Source organism: Danio rerio, chromosome 9 (assembly GCF_049306965.1).
Source record: "Danio rerio strain Tuebingen ecotype United States chromosome 9, GRCz12tu, whole genome shotgun sequence".
NCBI lineage: Eukaryota > Metazoa > Chordata > Actinopteri > Cypriniformes > Danionidae > Danio > Danio rerio.
In genome coordinates this window covers 27,439,979-27,457,941 of record NC_133184.1, presented here as the reverse complement: position 1 = coordinate 27,457,941, position 17,963 = coordinate 27,439,979, and the positions used below count along the sequence as shown (strand labels likewise).

Genomic DNA, 17,963 nt, shown 5'->3' with positions numbered 1-17,963 from the left:
GTTTTAAATATTCATCATCTATCCAGACTATCCAAACCACACTAAATTACCATCAGGCAAATTAGAAACATATGGTATAACATTGTATACATTACTGGCATTCTTTTGACAGCACTTATGAAACACTTACCACTGTGAATCCGGAGGTGCTCCTTCAAATGATGCTTGTATTTAAAGGCTTTGCCGCACTCTGTGCATTTAAATTTGCGATTGCCAGCCCCTTCATTTAGCAGTTGAGGCTGCAAGGGAGAGAAAGAATACAGAAATTGATACAGGTAGAAAAAATAAGAGTTCGTTCTGTTCATAAAACTGCTTATGAATATGTATTTATGCAAATTAGACACAGAAAGCATTCCAGAATTATATTTAGCCATGTGTACCCAAGGCTGCTGAAGCAACAGTTCGTCATAATTAACTTAAATATGACATAATTAACTTGGATCACATGATCGCACAAATAGTGATAACTTTGAAACTTTCTCAGTGCATCTTTCATTAAAATACTAGCTAAAGAACATACTTCATACATCTATTGTCTGCGTTTAGTTACAGTGTAGGCTGCATCTGTATTCGCCAATCAAAGTTAAACGTAGGTGCTCTTTCACCATTTGAAATTCAAATGTGGGCCCCAGATGCACAACAAAAACAACAGCATTCACCCTGCACCCCACACACAGACACAAAAGGTCTGTGAAAAATGTGTGGGAGTCCACAAGTGCACGTTTAATAGTCACTATGTACAGTACTATGCTGAAGTTCTTTCTCCAAAAGTTCAGTCACACGCTCATGTACAGTACACAGGCCAGTTTGAGATATGTTAAAGGTCTTGTTCACTGTAGGGGTGTATGCAAATGTGTACACAGGCAGGACACACATTGAAATGTAGCAAGGTGAACCTAGGAATCAATGTTCAAAGCCTTCAGGAAAAGACCCCTTTAGAGCAAATAAACAAACACTTAAAGTCATTTAAGGATTAGGATACTCTAGATCACCAGGAAAAAAGCCATCTGGTCGTGTTTAATTCAGTCTGGAGAGGTGCACGAGTGTGTATGTGTGTGTATGTGTGCATATGTGTGAGTGTGAATCAGCCAGTAAGATGAGAGTATAGAGTAAGTATCTTGAGTGTTTCCAATGTTTTCAAGTCTGCTTAAGGTTCAAAGTTGAAAGCTTGAATGCAGGATATCCTGATATAATCCTATCAAACAATTGAGAACCCTTTCACCACATCAAAAGCAGACCTTTTCCTTCGGAAATAAAGCAATATAGAGTTTCCTCTTCACAATAAATCCATATCGCTGCATTTTTTCACAGCATTCTTATATTGAGATTGGCCTATAAGGCTGAATTAACATCAGCTTTGCCTGCGTCTTTGGACTTGACTTTTCTCCAACAGCTGATGCGAGAAGTCAGCAGGCCTATAGGACTCGGTGTGCTAGAACAGCCCACACATGGCCGGCTGTGGGTGGACACTCAGGGGAGTATGACACTGCACAGCTGTGGCTCCGGTGTGAAGGATTCAAGTATTAAGGAGCTTCCGGAGCTGCTTGTTCAATGCAGGAACTATCAACAGGCTAAAGCATGTTCCCTCCTTTGGCATGTGCTTCAGGAAAACAGTCGGATTTCATCTGAATTTCTTTCCACCTTTTCCTATTTCATGATGCTTTGCATTAATAATGGAAGTAATTTCCATAAAAGTGTAACCAATCTGTGCAAAATTATAAATAAATAAAATACAACAAGGTGGTATTATTCTCATCACAATCTATCCATAGAATATTAAAATGCATCTGATTAGAAATAACTAATTAGGTACCGTTAAGCACTCCAGGAATAACATCTATGTCTTTCCAGGGTATTTTTATTCTATGTAGATGTGATCCTTCAGTACATATGATATTACTGTATAACAGTTAATCAGTTTAAAGGTAAATTTTTCTGAAATTTAGATTTTTACATCATCTAAAAAGCTGAATAAATAAATAGTTGTTTGACGAATGTACAACTATTTGAACATCTAGAATCTAAAGGCACAAAAAAATGAAATAATTACAAAAGCAGTGCTTAGTAATGCATATTACTAATTGAAAATTACGCTTAATGTATTTAAATTAGGATGTTTAAAATATCTTAATCTTTACTTAATATTCAAGGTATTTTAGACATAAAAGAAAAGTTTATATCTCATACACATATAGTGTATTTTTGGAATGTATTTTTGCAACAAAACACACTCAAAAATAATAATGTCATTTTCAAATACCAAGTGTGACATCATTTTCATAATGCACAAAGCTAAATGTAGCTCTCATTCTGTTTTCACTATGTATATGAATTATTTGCAACTCAATTTTAATAAGGTGATTTGATTCATTTCTTATAAATATAAGTTTCTCAAACTGAATATGCAATGCATCATTTGAAACAAAGAAAAGGGTGGACAATAATGCTAAAAAAAACATGAGTGAGGAGCACTGAGTGTGTGTACTGACTGAGGTAAACCTCATCTCACCTGATCTCTGGCAGGTTTATGTGTGGCCATATGGCGCTCTAGCTGGGTGCGGTAGGCGAAGGTGTCACTGCACAGGGGACAGGGGAAGCTCTCATCGTTTTTCTCATGTCGGTACTTGATGTGCTCCTTCAGGGAGGTCAGTCGCTTGTAGCCCCGGTCACAGTAGGGGCAGGTCAACAGTTGGGCAAAGGCATCTGGCGTCCTCAGTGCCAGATCTGGGCAAAATTGAAAGGAGTGCACACAGTGAAGGAGGGGGGATTGAGAAAAAAAGCATATGTAGGACAAACGGTTGCCATATGAGGCTATTGGAGGATGATAGGTAAAGCATTCAGTTATGTCATTTAGATTCTGCTATTATAGTCAGTGCTTTTGGATTTTTTGTACAATATCTACCTCAAATGGTTAAAATATATGATTAATTTATATGATTTAACTAATCTAAGCAAAATATATACTTTAAGCCAAAACTATGTACAGTACATGCAGTGTGTGCATTGTATTTACCCAGGCTAATCTGAAAATTATATAATATAATATAATATAATATAATATAATATAATATAATATAATATAATATAATATAATATAATATAATATAATATAATATAATATAATTAATATAATATAATATAAGTTAAACTAAATACATTTTTGTGTAAGCAATAAAATTGTATTATTTCAAAATTTTTGCATATTTATTTATTACTTTATGTTTTTTTTTTTTTTTTTGCATATTTTGTACCCAAGGCTAATTATTACATAATGAAAACCAAAAAAGTTATCATTTTAAAAAACATAAAAACTGTGGGCTCCTAGGCTAAAAATAAAAATAAAAATAAAAATAAATTTTAAAAAAGAAATAATAAAATTAGATTAAATAAAAAAATAATTAAATAAAATCAAATAAAATGTATTAAATAAAATAAAAAAATAATTAATTAAATTAAATTAAACAAAATAATAATAATAATAATAATAAAACTAAATACATAAATAAAATAATAATAAATAAATACTAAAATAAAACTAAATAAAAAAGTTATAATAAAATAATAAATAATAAATTAAATAAAATTAAATACTGTCTCTTTATGTGTACAGTTGATTGCCTACCGTTTTCATTTTCATCTTGTCCGTTGGCCTCTGGTGTGCCCAGTCGTGTACCTTCCTCTGGATCCTCTGGGTAAATGATAACGGTGTCCTGCAGGTACTCAGCAATGCTTGCTGCGTGTCCCTCACCGTCATCCAGTTTCCTTTTGGCAAAGAAGCTTTCCAGCTCTGAAGAGGCATCAATCCCCTTAACTGCACAAAGGAAGTGGGAAGAAAAAGCCCAAATGAATCCAGTGGTTGATGCTCAGTGTCATTGGAAAGGACCAAGCTGAACATTAGGACATTGGCCACTCTAAGTGTGATATAGTGGAGACCAAACCATTAGAAGGCCTTTCAAGGTGGAAGTATTTATTTAAGTTACAACATAATGGCCACTTCAAAGACTAATAGGAGCCAGCTTGATCATCAAGCACTCTTTAAGCATCCTCTTGCATGTTTGAAAATGCTTTAAACATTTCCAGCATTATGTGTAATTGGGTTATATGGCAATTAGGCATGGCGGGGTAACTGATCTCACTTTGTATTGCTCATCGTATACATAAAATCGGACCCAATAATCTAATAATGTATCATGTGTTACGCGTAATTGCTCAGAACAAGATTTTAAACCTGATTTTTCGTAAACAATAGGTTTTTGGATGCTTTATGGAGAGCTACTAAAAGATACAGACTGATGAACAGACAAGTGCGTCTTATAAAGAAGGATTTATACATTTAAAAACATGAGGTAATGTCGGCAGATAGCTAATAAAATAACACAAGTTCCTCTAAATCATACTTTTTTTCTTCGTATGACTGGAACCTTTGGGTAAGCAAATGAAAATGTTATTGTTTCTTTGTAATCAATTAGAAAGTACATGGACTGAACAAATTCGATTTTGGCTTTAAACTCAATTTGGCTGCAAAATGTGATTTGGCTTGCACTCGTGCTCAACTTTAGAATGTTTCCTTTCCAACTGCTGTGGACACGCATGAGGGGAAATGATCTTAGATGCTCAAGTGTGATCCACAAATGCGCTTACGTTAAAATATGTGAATATGTTTGAGATTTAGTTAAGTGTATTTATTACTACTTAATGTTATTGATCCAATGGATCTAAATATAGTTATTTATTATGCATCGCTGCATGAATATTTCAATCTCTGAATTGAAATCTCACCTGTACCATTTCCAATTCCATGAAGAGAGATGTCAGGGCTCATGGAGTTGTACTCAGCTTTTCTCTCTTCTGAAAAATACAATTAGAAAACCACCATGAGCTACAGCAAAAACAATTCTGCTGCTTTTATGAGTTTCCAAAACAGTTGTCCAGGTCATGTTGTTAGTGATGTATGTAAAGACGTAGACATCACCAACTAATTATTATTTACAGCTGAAGTCAGGATTATTTTATAATTTGTTCCTCTTCTTTAAATATTTCCCAAACGATGTTTAACAGAGCAAGGAAATTTTCACAGTATGTCTGATAATATTTTTTCCTCTGGAGAAAGTCTTATTTGTTTTATTTCGGCTAGAATAAAAACAGATTTAAGCTATGTATTTTTTGACGGTCTAGAGAACCATCCTCATACAATAACTTGCCTAATTACCCAAACCTGCCTAGTTAACCTAATTAGCCTAGTTAAGCCTTTAAATGTCACTTTAAACCAAATACTAGTATTTTGCTAAAACGTTTAATAAAATATTATGTTCTGTCATCATGGCAAAAATTTAAATAAATCAGTTATTAGAAATAAGTTATTGAAACTATTATGTTTAGAAATGTGTTGAAAAAATCCTCTCTGTTAAACAGAAATTAGGGAAAAAATAAAATGGTGGCTAACAATTCTGACTTCAACTGTTGTATTACCATTTTTTATGCTGTTTTTAAGTCACCAAATTGTCCTCTCTCTAACATCAAATATATTAATTATAAATGATAAGTTCCATAAATTATCTGGATTTTCCCCGTATATAAATCACTAATATAAAATTATTCAGCACTGAAACCAAATCTGGAGCTTAACTTACAAAATAACTTATGATAACAGTCTAAAAACTAGTAGACCCAAATTAATATGTCATAGAAAAATATTACATACAGAATTTAAAAAAAAGAGAAAAAAATGTGAATTTTTTTGTTGAAATTTTGTAGGTTGTAAATTGTTTTTGCAGTATTCTGCTTGAATTTAATTCTTTTATCTTTAAAATATAACTAAAATATTATTTTATTAAAACACATTGCCTATATTCACCTCAAAATGGATAAAAATATTCATTTTCAAAATGGGGTGTGCTCAATTATGCTGAGCACTGTATATGTTCAATAACATTAGCTTTTATTCTCAAAGGCCCCATTAAATGAATCAAAATAAATAGTAAGGATATATTTACGTAACAAAGAAAAAAGTAGATTTTACACTCCCATTCAATCAAAAAGAAAATAATAATAAATTCAATACATGCCCTACCCAACTTTATTAGATCCATGTAACAGTGTGCAGAAGGTGTAATTGAATATGACAGCACTTTGAATGATAAAAGCGAATTCACAATGCTAAAGAACATCCTATGATAGGACGAATTATAGCTCAAAACGTGCTGACAGCAGCTCAGAGAGTGATACGCTTCTCTGCTAGCGGGGCTTAAGAAATCATGTCAAGGTATTTAGGGAGGAGAGGAGGGTGGTCTGAGAGGAGTTTGCTCATATACTGCTCCTATTGTGTTTGTTCCTCCTCCTCCCCCTCATGTGACCTCGTACCGGCAGTCACAAGTATCATAAGCTTCCCCCACAAAAGCAGGATATACAGCACCTCTTACACCACAACGCAGGGAGAAAACAAGGGTACTCCAGACTCCTGACACACACGCACTCGTTCGCCTTCGTGGCATTAGGACTGTTTAATTTCAAAACTGCCTTGTACTTCCTTCCTCATTATCTAAGCACGGCAACCCAGAGAGCTTCTGAAAGTTGTCAAATTCTCTCACTTTTCACCACATTTAAGAGACGTCTTTCAAAGCAGAGAAACCATTGTGAGAGCATTGCTTCTGGAAGGGACGTTTTGAGCATCAAAAGCTTTATTAGACTTGGACGCCTTTCATTGAACAAAGTTTTACGAAACAAGGCATTTGCTAATAATACGGGGCTTGCCTTCGCGAAAGCCCTTCCTGATGAAACTGTCTCCTCCTGCGCCGCGCAGATAAAAGTGCAAGGGCCTGAAGCCAGTGAAATTCTCCCGAGTTTACAGCATTGTGCTTTCCTTTGAGGTACATTGGCTTAAAAAGTTCTTTGGGAGGGCTAGCGATTAGCGGAATTAGCGCGGGGATATTTTAAGGTCATATTAAGGACTGGATGCTGAATGTGGACTTGAAGAAGACAATTGGTGGAATCAGAGATTCATTTCGAGTAAATCAATGTGTTGTCTTCGAAGGACAGTAAAGTACAGTTTCCTCAAGTGACAAAATGGCAACTACATTAGAGTCTCAGTTCTGCTTGTGGTATCTGCAGGTCCCTTGAGGTAATGGTGTGAATTTAACCACCGAATCACAAGAGGAGTTCCAGATATCTTATTTAGTGCAAAAGGATGCTTTGTTGTAGTGGTCAAACTATTTTTACATAGGCTTATAAGTATGCTTGCAGATGCTAGAGATGCAAGTGTTGACGGTGATATAAAGATAAACAAATTAACATACATAAAAGACCACTTTGAATGTATTTATTGAAGTTATGGTGTAAAAATACAGTAAAATTATATTACATTTTATTTTATTTGGATACTGATTTATTGTGTTAAAATAATGTGTTAAAAAGAATTATTAGCACCCCATTTTTTTTTAAACATTTCCCAAATGGTAATTAACAGAGCAAGTAAATTTTCACAGTATGTCTGATAATATTTTTTTTCTTCTGGAGAAAGTCTTATTTGTTTTATTTTGGCTGAAATAAAAGCTGCTTTTCATTTTTTAAACACCATTTTAAGGTCAAAATTATTAGCCCCTTTAAGCTATATATATATATATATATATATATATATATATATATATATATATATATATATATATATATATATATATTTTTTTTTTTTTTTTTTTTGTCTTCTACAGAACAAACTATCAATGTACAATAACCTGCCTAATTACCATAACCTGCCCAGTTAACCTAGTTAACCTAGTTAAGCCTTTAAATGTCACTTTAAGCTGTATAGAAGTGTCTTAAAAAATATCTAGTAAAATGTTATTAACTGTCATGATGGCAAAGATCAAATAAATCAGTTATTAGAGATGAGTTATTAAAACTATTATGTTTAGAAATGTGTTGAAAAAATCTTTAAAATCTTTGTTAAACAGAAAATGGGGGAAAATAAACGGGTAGACTAATAATTCAGGTGGGCTAATAATTCTGAATTTAGCTGTTTATTGGAAAGAAACGACAAAGGACACATTAAATAAATCAAAATAATAATATTCAATATATTTTAATGTAACAAAAATATATTTTTTCAAATAACTCACTTTTTTACTTTGAATCAAGTAAAGAAAAAATACTTCTGTCTTTACAAAAAATATTAAGCACATAGGTGGTTTTCAATAATAAGATTACTGACTTGTTTTTAGCACCATTTGCACCATTTGTGCTGCACCTCTGATAACACAGTTTTTCTTCATGAAAAATGAAGCAGACAACTAACGGTATGTTAAACCCCACTGTCAAAGCATATATAGAAGATCTGAGGTGCATCTTCTCTAGCAACCACAGAGCACTGGTGAAAAGAGGAAGCACCACACAAGATGATTCATTGTAACCTCCTTTAAGATGCTACATTTACCAGAAAATACCACAGTGCACTTTTCTCCAGCTAGCGCACTGATGCCTTCATATTTAATCATAAAGACAAAATAACACAATGCTGCCAAAGGCGTGGCCTTCAAATAAACTCCGATGACATTCATTAATCTAGCATATCATGGTGTGAACATCAACTAAACAAAACACTGTTCAAGCGAATGACACGTCCCTGAAGACCCTGCGACTGTGACACTCTCTGAAGTTAAGTGATGCATATGCTTTAGTCATTAGCCGAGACTGATTGCTGGGGGTCGGGGTTTTTTTCCGTTCAGTTTTTTTATATTTTTTTTCAAACCGGGCGACTCGCATGAGTTCTCCCTTCACTCTGTAACTGTCAGCCAGGCCCAGGGAATTGTGGGCCTATTATGTATGTAAATGGCCATCATAATGCTAAAAATTTCATTTAAGGCTTTTAATGAGTCGTCAGCAGGGCAGGCTCATGCTAAATGATAGCTCTGCGATCCTAATTAAGAAAATTTGTCTTTAAAGCCTCACTAGCTTGGGTCTTGTCCGTGATCTAGATCGCTTTTGGTTTTGGGTGGGTGAGTCAAAACGAATCCAGAAAGAAAGGGGTGTGGGGGCCGAGATGAGGCACAGAAGATTAGGTGTAACCTACTTTGTGACAAAAGTAGGAAACCAAAGTAGAAAAGTGAGCTAATGCTCTAAAAGTTGCCATTACATCAAAAATGCCAAACAGCTGCTAGGTGTTGGCCTGGTAAATAAAGCTGCTCTGTCTTGGTCATAGTAAAAAAATCCAAGTTTGATTGGACTAAAAAAAAACTTTATACAACAGTTCAGTCTGATATTCTCATTTCTAACTCTTACCTGAACCATTCAGCTCCCCGTGGCGCCAAACATGGGCTCCTGCCCCATCCTGGCTTTCATTTTCTTCGTCACCCCGGCAGGAGAGCAGGGCATGGGCTACCCGGGGTGAAGCCTCCAGACTCGGGACACCTGCTGGACTGCCTTCACCCTCAGATCCCAGCAGTCTGTCCTCATCGTCGGACCCTGAACCGGCATCCACCACGTTTTCATAGCTCAGCACTGAGGACAGAACAGAGGCTAGGTGTTATTATTCAGATTTACCCACATCTCAAGAGAGTTTTGTGCAGTCTTAAAGAGTGTTTGCACTATGTCTTTCTGCAAATTAAGATAATATGTTAGATATAATGTGCTAATCCATTCAATATATGTTTATTTCTATAGGTCTTTTACAATGTTGATTGTCAAAGCAGCTTAACATAGAAGTTCTAGTGAATTGAAACTTTGTCAGTCCAGTTTTCAGAGTTGAAGTTCAGTTCAGTTCAGTTCAGTTCAGCGTGGTTTAAATTTCACTGCTGAAAGTCCAAACAATGAAGAGCAAATTCATCGATGCTCAGCTCCACAAGTCCCAAACCAAGCAAGCCAGTGGAGACAGTGACAAGGAACAAAAATTCACCAATTGACAGAAACAACAAAAAAAAAACTCAAGAGAAAACAGGCTCAGTTGGCCAAACTTCTCGTGCAGAGTTGCAGTCATCACTTTTCATTTAGTGTAACATATATTGTGTAATGTAACAGCTATATGGCTACATTTAGACTGTTAACTTTTAAAAAAAACGTGCTGGATAAGTTGGCGGTTCATTCCGCTGTGGTGACCCCGGATTAATAAAGGGACTAAGCCGAAAACAAAATGAATGAATATATATATATATATATATATATATATATATATATATATATATATATATATATATATATATATATATGAGTGTAGGTATAAAACAACAGAGCAAGATAAAAAAATGTAAAAACCTGCACAACTCTGGGGGTGAGAGGTGCTGAAGGCCTAATAAACTATGAAGCTTACATCATGGGAACAGCAGTTTAACGTTCAGGTTCATTTGCAGTTCTTCCCTTGCCTAATACAGCATACATCTCCCCAGGCTCCGCGAGCACCTTATCTCAGAGGCACACTGCCAAAGCAGTGAGAACTAGTGGGAAGTTTCTCTAATGGTTAGATTAAAAAGCCTAATTGCTGATTTCGGGACAATTTTCTCCCTCTTCTGAACACAGAGTTTTGAAAAACAACAAACTTTCTCTTCCATCCGTGCTCTATTTCCCAGTTCGTTGGCGTCAAATGGACTTGGCCGGGCAGCAGAACGCTCCATTCCCTCCTCCGTACCTTAACTACTCCTAATCTCTCCCTAGGAGCCCCATTCACTTTAAAAAATGCCAATGACGTCTTTTTTTCACAGGTTCCCATGCAAAAAAGGCTGAGCGCTTCCCTTTGGCGGCGTTCGCCAGAGGACGTGAAGATTAGCCGCACGTATCTGATCATAATATGATCTTTGTCTGATCCGTGGGGCTGCATTTGCTCCCCCGGACAACTGCGCAACAGGTGCAAATTAAAAGGGGAACCATCTCGGGTACAAGGGATGGTCGAAATGCACTGACCCGGGCTGAATACCAAAGAGTGGGGTGAGGTGGTATGGTGGGGGTGAGGGGCGTGGGACAAAAAGCTTTCTAACTAAGAGGTGTGACCAGCGGGATTATTTAGGAGCGACTTCAGGCCGAGGGTGAAGAACCCCCTCCTTCAGTGAAAAGGAGAAGGCGAGTGAGAGAAAGCAAAAGAGAGACATAAAGGGAGTGGTTGAAAGTAAGACATGAGAGGCTCTTTGTGTGGTCCGAGTATACCTTGGACGTAAAGCAACTTTATCTCGCCTGCTCTGTTCACTCAAAGTCTCGTCCTTACGCTCACACACAGCCATTAATTCCTTGGTCTTTAAGCCAGCGGTAAGTGCACTTCACAACGTCTTGCTCAGGTACCGTGCAAAAAAAAAAAGAAAGCAGCCCTGAATTTGGGTCCCAGAGCTAAAAAGCTGCGGCTAATCATTCACAGTTTGAATGGTGGGAGTGTTCTGGAGAAAAAGAAAGAAGTGGGAGGACTGGGAAAAGAATCAAGAGGATGAATGCAGAGGTCAGAGCTGAATATTAATAATAGTGAACTGCTGAGTGGTTTGACTTTAAGCCCACACAAAACACTAAAGTCTTCACATTACATTTTACTGTTCTTGCATATGCTAGCCATCCACATTCCTAATGACATAGCTTGAATACTTGAGTGGATGCTTCAGATTGTTTTCGTACAGAAAGTCAGTATGGTTTTGTTCTGAAAGCATGTTCTAATTTTACTGTAATTGCATAGATTCTCGCACAACACAAATAGAAATGGAAAATGCTGAGGTTTGAAAACCATTTTGGAAAAAGGAACAGGCATGATTTGACTTCTGACGGGCAGATACTTTGCTTTTGAGAGCATGTGTGTGTGTGTGTGTGTGTGTGTGTGTGTGTGTGTGTGTGTCTGTGTTTGTGAGATGGGCACTCAAAGCAATCCATCAAACGATTTCCCTCTAAGGTCACATGGGTCTGACAGATGTGACCGAGATATTGTTTGGCAATCGGCACTGTTTGTGTGGGAGTAAAAAGTCACAATAAACTAAAAGGTGAAAAAGCACTAGCCATATCAAGTTTGAATTTATATATATATATATATATATATATATATATATATATATATATATATATATATATATATATATATATATATATATATATATATATATATATAAAATCTTTGTAATTATTAAATATGTCTAGCATTTTCAGAACACTTATAATCTATCTGTTATTCATTTGCAATTGTAACTTAGATTTTAAGTTTTTTAATTATTTAAGTTATTTTATTTATAAAATGTTCAATATTTTTGTATTAAAATAAAACAAGTCAATTAGTTTTTTAAAATACTTTAAAATATTTTTATAGGTTGTCAATTTATCCATCAATTTACTTAAAAAATCACTTCAAATCATGTTAGGATAAGTATGTTTAATTTGACATAGTTACATTTCTGTTACGCTGAATGACAACTGAACTCGTTTTCAAGTTATTGGAAACAATAAAGTGCATTAAACTTGCATTACATATATAAAATACTATAACTTTTATACACTTTAATTAATACCAACCCCAAAACATGTCTCATCTTTGACCCTATAACTAAATCAGTCCAGATTAGAAGTAGACTCCTGCGGAAACTTTCTGAATAGTTTCAAACTAATAAACTTACCAATACCAATGCTTTTTAACATACAAATACATGTAACTTTATTTGGGATCTACCAATCAAATGTGTTTTCTCCGAGTAGATATGCCCCCATTCTAATTCGATTGGCTGCCATTTTAGTGTGTCACTCCAGCAGCTGTCCTGCCGTATAATTCCTGCAGTGAACGGTCCATTGTGCTCACCCTAGAGACAAAGAGGCCACCTCTCCTCACTCTCTCACTCGCCCTGACTTCTCCCTTCTCTCTCTCTGCTGTTTCATATTCTCAATCAACCCCACCTATCGCTCTTCAAGATGTCCTTTGAGCATTTCAAGATGCTCCTGAAAGTCATCCTTACCAAGAACCCAGCTATATAAAAGCCAAATACATAACTAAACAAACATTTAACATTATTACGGAAACAATACCTTGTGAAGAGTCTCTCCACAAACTGGAAGAGCTTCACACATTCCATAGCCTGGAGTTGTACACGAATACACACACATGCACGCATGATCTTCTGAGCAGTTTAGCTGTTTAGACAGGTATGTGTGTGCTCTGTCACAATCTCTTACAATCCTCTCATCTCACATGCGGAGTGTGTTCCCAGCGCTCGGGGGAAAACTGCAGACACACCTGCAAAGCCACACTGTCCATTGGAGACATTTCACTGGTACGTGGTGCAAGATGATTCAAGCACAGTTGGTTCAAACACGAAGAGCTCAACAATCGTATCCATCTGGAGTCTACGACACCTCCGCTGGCTCGCACACCTTTTTTCGCATTCCCTGTTCACAGGTAATCTGCTATCTCCTTTTCGTCTTTTCCCCCTTCCTTTCATCTCCTTTCCTAGCGGATGAAACAGAAAGGTGAGTGCGTATTCCACATCCATATGTGCGAATCAGCCTGCCGCAGGTCTCTCTCAGGTGCCTCTCTGGCACGGTAATGAAACCCGGCGGAACAGACGGTGGAAAATAACTGCTCTGTTCTCTCCCTCTCTCTCTCTCCTGTGCGCATCACCTGAGTGAGCAGTGGGGGAGGGGGCGACTAGGTAAGGCTTCAAACAGTTGAAAAAAGGTCGCTGCCTAGTGGCTATAGCCTGGAAATGATCCATGTAAATCAAATCAGCCATCTTTCATTCATGCGCAAAAAAAAGGATGAGGGAGGGAAACTTTTACCTGGTTCGCATTTCAAAAAAGAGCTGAAAGGTAAAGTATGGAATGAACAAGCAGTTTGATTCAATCTTGAATAATGTTGTTTTTTTTAATTCAGGAGAAATGATGCAGTTTGAGTTGAAAATATGTCATGTATGAAGTTTTAAGTCTAAAGTATAAGTCTACAACTTAAAATAATTTGGCAAGAGTGGTATTCTGTCTTCCTACTTCTACAGACTGAAAAGGAAATTTTATGATGTTCACCTGTTGAATTTGCCATGTACAACTTTTTTCACTTGTTGAATTTAATAATTTGCCATATATTTTGACAAATTTTATGTCTAAATAATAAAACTGAAGTAGTCTATAAAAAACAGGCTAATTTGACAAGTGCAACTTTTGCCTACTGAAAAACACAAAGACATTCCTTAAAAATATTTCATAAAATATTTTAAAAAATTATAATAATTCTGTTTAAATATTTGAATTTTGTTTATTTTTCAGAGTTCTTAGTTTATATTTCAGAATTCTTTGTATGGAACATTTTGAGGAATATAAACAATAACCTGGTCCTGACAAGTTTCCTGTTTTACATTTAAACTTTCCATAGCTTCTGAGAGTTATGATTGAATCACTTCTTGTTATAGATATGAAATAGTTTGACAACAAGCAGGAAATATTCATGGGCTAATGACAGGACCACATTGAAATTGTCTATATTTTAGAATAATTTGTTTATATTTTTAACAAAATAAATAAGAAAAAGAAAATTAAAGATGAAAATAGAGGCATACTCCAGCTTCTAAATTACTTCAAAGCAAAGACACATGGACCTAAAGCACTCCAAAACACTCCCAATGACTACAGCGTCTTTAAACTCACTTCTGTACATGACTGCACACTTTTCAACAACGAATAAGTGACTCCCATTCAAGGCTGTTTACATTAGCGAAGGCCTTGAACCTCACAGATAGTGTCTGGATGGAGTCTATTTTTTTCTTGTGTGGCTAGCATGTAGATAACGGCTGGTGAAAGTGCTCTTGTTTACGGTGCGTGTGATGGGAGAGAAGGCTCTCCGTGTTTGTTTTAAGGCCGGGCAGCCGGAGAGGTCACACTGGTGCTAGGGGAACAAAGGGCCCAGGAAGAGAGGGGCCGCTTTTGTGCCGCCGTGATCCTCAGTGAAAACTCAGCTATGCGTGAACCATTACTGCAAACCTGGAGAGGGTGTGTGTGAGTGTGTGTGTGTGTGTACTGTGGTGGGCTTTGTTTTCCTTGTATTTAAGTATTTCAGTACTTGCCAATATTTCCGAGTGTGAAAAAAGGAGAGCGGGAGAGACTGCGTGTGTGTGTGCGCGCACTTATCTAGTGTGCACCCATCTGTAAATGGGTGGCGGTGCTCCACAGACCCTGCCGTGAAGCGGCAACAGTAGCCTGGCCCTAATTGAATTAAACTCCCATTTGTCTACTATAGGACCCAACGCAACAGGCAAGAAGGAGAGAAGGGGAGGAGAGGAAGCGAGAGAAAGAGAGAGAGGGAGCTCTCTGAGGCTTGCTCATGCCGCCAGACGGCCCACCTTTCCCCCTTCCTCCCCCACGCAGACCCACCATCTGTGCCCACCCCATGCACATGTTACCCCTCTCTCTCTCGACAACTGTTCTGGGCCTCTACCAGCCTCAGAGTGCCTGTGTGTGCGTGTGTGTGTGTGTGTGCAAGGCTGGAGACACACAATAGCTCACTGGGCTACCCTGAGGAGGAGAAAAGACAGGAGGAGAGGAGAAGAGAGCACAATATGCTGTGCCGAGGAAGATAAAGAAGTCAACCTCTATCTCAGGCGAACTATCAGTCAGGTTGCACTCTGGGAGAAAAGAACAACCACAAAAAGCCCAAACCGCCTCAGGGTGAGAGAGCTGAAAAGAAGACGACGCAAATTACACACGCTAACAAAACCTGCAATTTTAGGTTTTCTTCCCTTTGAGCACGACGTCTTTGTAGAGCGATACTCTACCATAAAATCGGCAGGTGAGGGCTTAGAAACACGGGCAGATGAATTTGTTGGCTGAGTTTGGAGTCTATCAATTTTTTTGGAAGTTAATATGGGTCAATTAATATGCAAATCTCCCGGCAGATGCTCGGTGGCTCTCAGCATGCGATTGGCCCGTCGGTCACTAGCTGTTCAAACAGTTTCACAAGCAAAACAACACCAGGTTCTCTCTCAGAGAGAAACCAATGAGGCACCTTTATAAAAAAAATCTCCTTTTTTTCAAACATAAGTTTTTTTTTTTTATTATTGTTATTAAGGTAAACCCTTTTATTCTTTAGTGAGACAACAAAACAACAATGTTTTTAACATTTTAAGATTTAGCTCTCTCAATAAATGACATGTAAATGATTATTTGATTACTCTCATGATGTTCGCCACCTGTATGAATTTTCTGTGAAATACAAAAGAAGGAATTTTGCAGAATGCTGGTAGCCTAGTTAACAGTTTTAGTTACCACTGAAAAAAGCACACACAATTTTCTAAATATCTTGTATGTTCCACCAAAGAAAATACAGATTTTGACCAGCATGAGAGTGCGTCAATAGACCCTTTTCACATTTGTCAGTAGCGGAAGTCGTCATAGTTGGGACAATACAATAATTTTTTTTTATTTGCTCAAATAATGAAAGAAAAACTCCACAATGGTGTTATCAAGACTTTGAGAAAAAGGAAAGAAATTGTGTGAGACTGATGACGGCAGCCAGAGCAGAGAATACCATCAAATTTGCTGTCCTGTCCCATAGGCGCTGCATTAGAAACGTCTCACACAAGCGGTAATTTGTTTTTTGTCATTTGAAGCAAAGATTATTTACTGCGTACATAAATAAATATAAATGTTCATAGTTTTTTTTTATATAAAGTATTAAAAACTTTGAAGGATTTAATATGCTGATGATCATTAAACGTGTTACAACAAGCTTGAGAAAAGGATCCGTAATGAGGATATTTTGGTGAATTATGACTTTACAACACATATTACTGAGGTAAATTCAAATAGAAATCTCCATACTCCATCAATATAAGATGTACTGCATTGTCTGAAACTACTTCCAACAACTCCACTTGAGAAAAATTGATTCCAGTCCTTTGGTTACTTTTATTTAAGGCTGATTTAATGGAACGCAATGATCTTTCTCAAATACCTGTTTACTATCAGACAAAAGGCGAAACTAAAAGGAAACAGCTTGGGCTCTGCTAAGAATCCTTAGTGGCATTGCCAGAGGTGCTTGTTGGGTTTCTGAAAGCTAACAGGTCCAGATGGAGCAAAAAATAAGACCTCAAAGGGGGGCTTTAAATGAAGGCTCCAGACCAGCAGACAGGTTGCTAATGAAATATTCATGTAAGGAGTGGCCCTATCTATCTAACTATCTATCTAGCCATCCATCCTGCCCACAACCTTCCCACACTTCCTTCGTCTGCCCTCCACCATTTTATGGCGAGCTTCAATTGACAGGAAGAAAAAGCACTCTTTCATTGGCACCACAAGGATGAAATATCTCTACCTTATCATAAGAAATCCTCAGAGAATTGAGCGTTGCATGGTTTGATTTCCAGTTTTCTACTAAAAACTTCTCTGTTTTGGACGTTTTTCAGTGTGTCTTGGCAAGTGTTCACAGCATATGACTGCTAATTGTACTTTCACAAATGCTGCCTGCATGGGAAACCATTCGTTTTTAACAATTCTCTAAAAATCCCTCTTATTCTGTAGATTGGAACGTGATTTATTTATTGATAGATCATTGGTTAGTCCAGAAAGGTTAACCCAAGTCTAAAGTTGTGGTCACAATGACCTTAGTTCAGCATTTTTTTGTGATTGTTTTGGGAGAATGAAATTCAATATTTTCAATATTCAGTTCAATAGGAATCCAGGAGATCAATAATTTTGTGTAAGTGTACAACATTTCCCAATGGGGATTCATAATTGGTCCAAATTTTGACATCTGGACCTCATACATTGATATTAGGACTTTCTAATTTCTGTGAATGTAATTTCAATCCCAAAGTCTACTTCAGCCATTCATGTTGAGTAAAGGCCCGTTCGCTGAATGTATATGTGATGTCTAGGCCCACACGGAATCTGTGCGCGCAGAATTCCGCAGATTTTTTCGCAGATTTCCAGATTTTTAGCCCATCATTAATTCATTTTATTTACTTGAGTAAATGTGTGTAAATCTATATTTTTTTCAGTTTTTAAATTAATTATAGTAATATTGTTGGCTAATATGAAAATGATTTATG

At 36.7% G+C, this 17,963-nt stretch overlaps 1 protein-coding gene across 21 annotated transcripts in view; it reads right to left on the bottom strand.

The window, feature by feature from the left end:
- zeb2a (zinc finger E-box binding homeobox 2a) overlaps nt 1–17,963 on the bottom strand; it is a 271,323-nt gene that overhangs the window by 7,162 nt on the left and 246,198 nt on the right. For 19 of the 21 annotated variants that reach the window (XM_073911414.1, XM_073911424.1, XM_073911411.1 and 16 more), the window contains 5 exons: nt 9,271–9,489; nt 4,780–4,848; nt 3,623–3,811; nt 2,510–2,724; nt 131–239 (listed from right to left, as the gene is read on the bottom strand). In XM_073911414.1, the coding sequence (XP_073767515.1) occupies nt 131–239; nt 2,510–2,724; nt 3,623–3,811; nt 4,780–4,848; nt 9,271–9,489 (801 nt within the window). Of the gene's footprint in view, nt 1–130; nt 240–2,509; nt 2,725–3,622; nt 3,812–4,779; nt 4,849–9,270; nt 9,490–12,957; nt 13,477–17,963 lie in introns of those variants that run through there. The other 2 variants (XM_073911429.1, XM_073911428.1) reach the window with 2 other exon arrangements.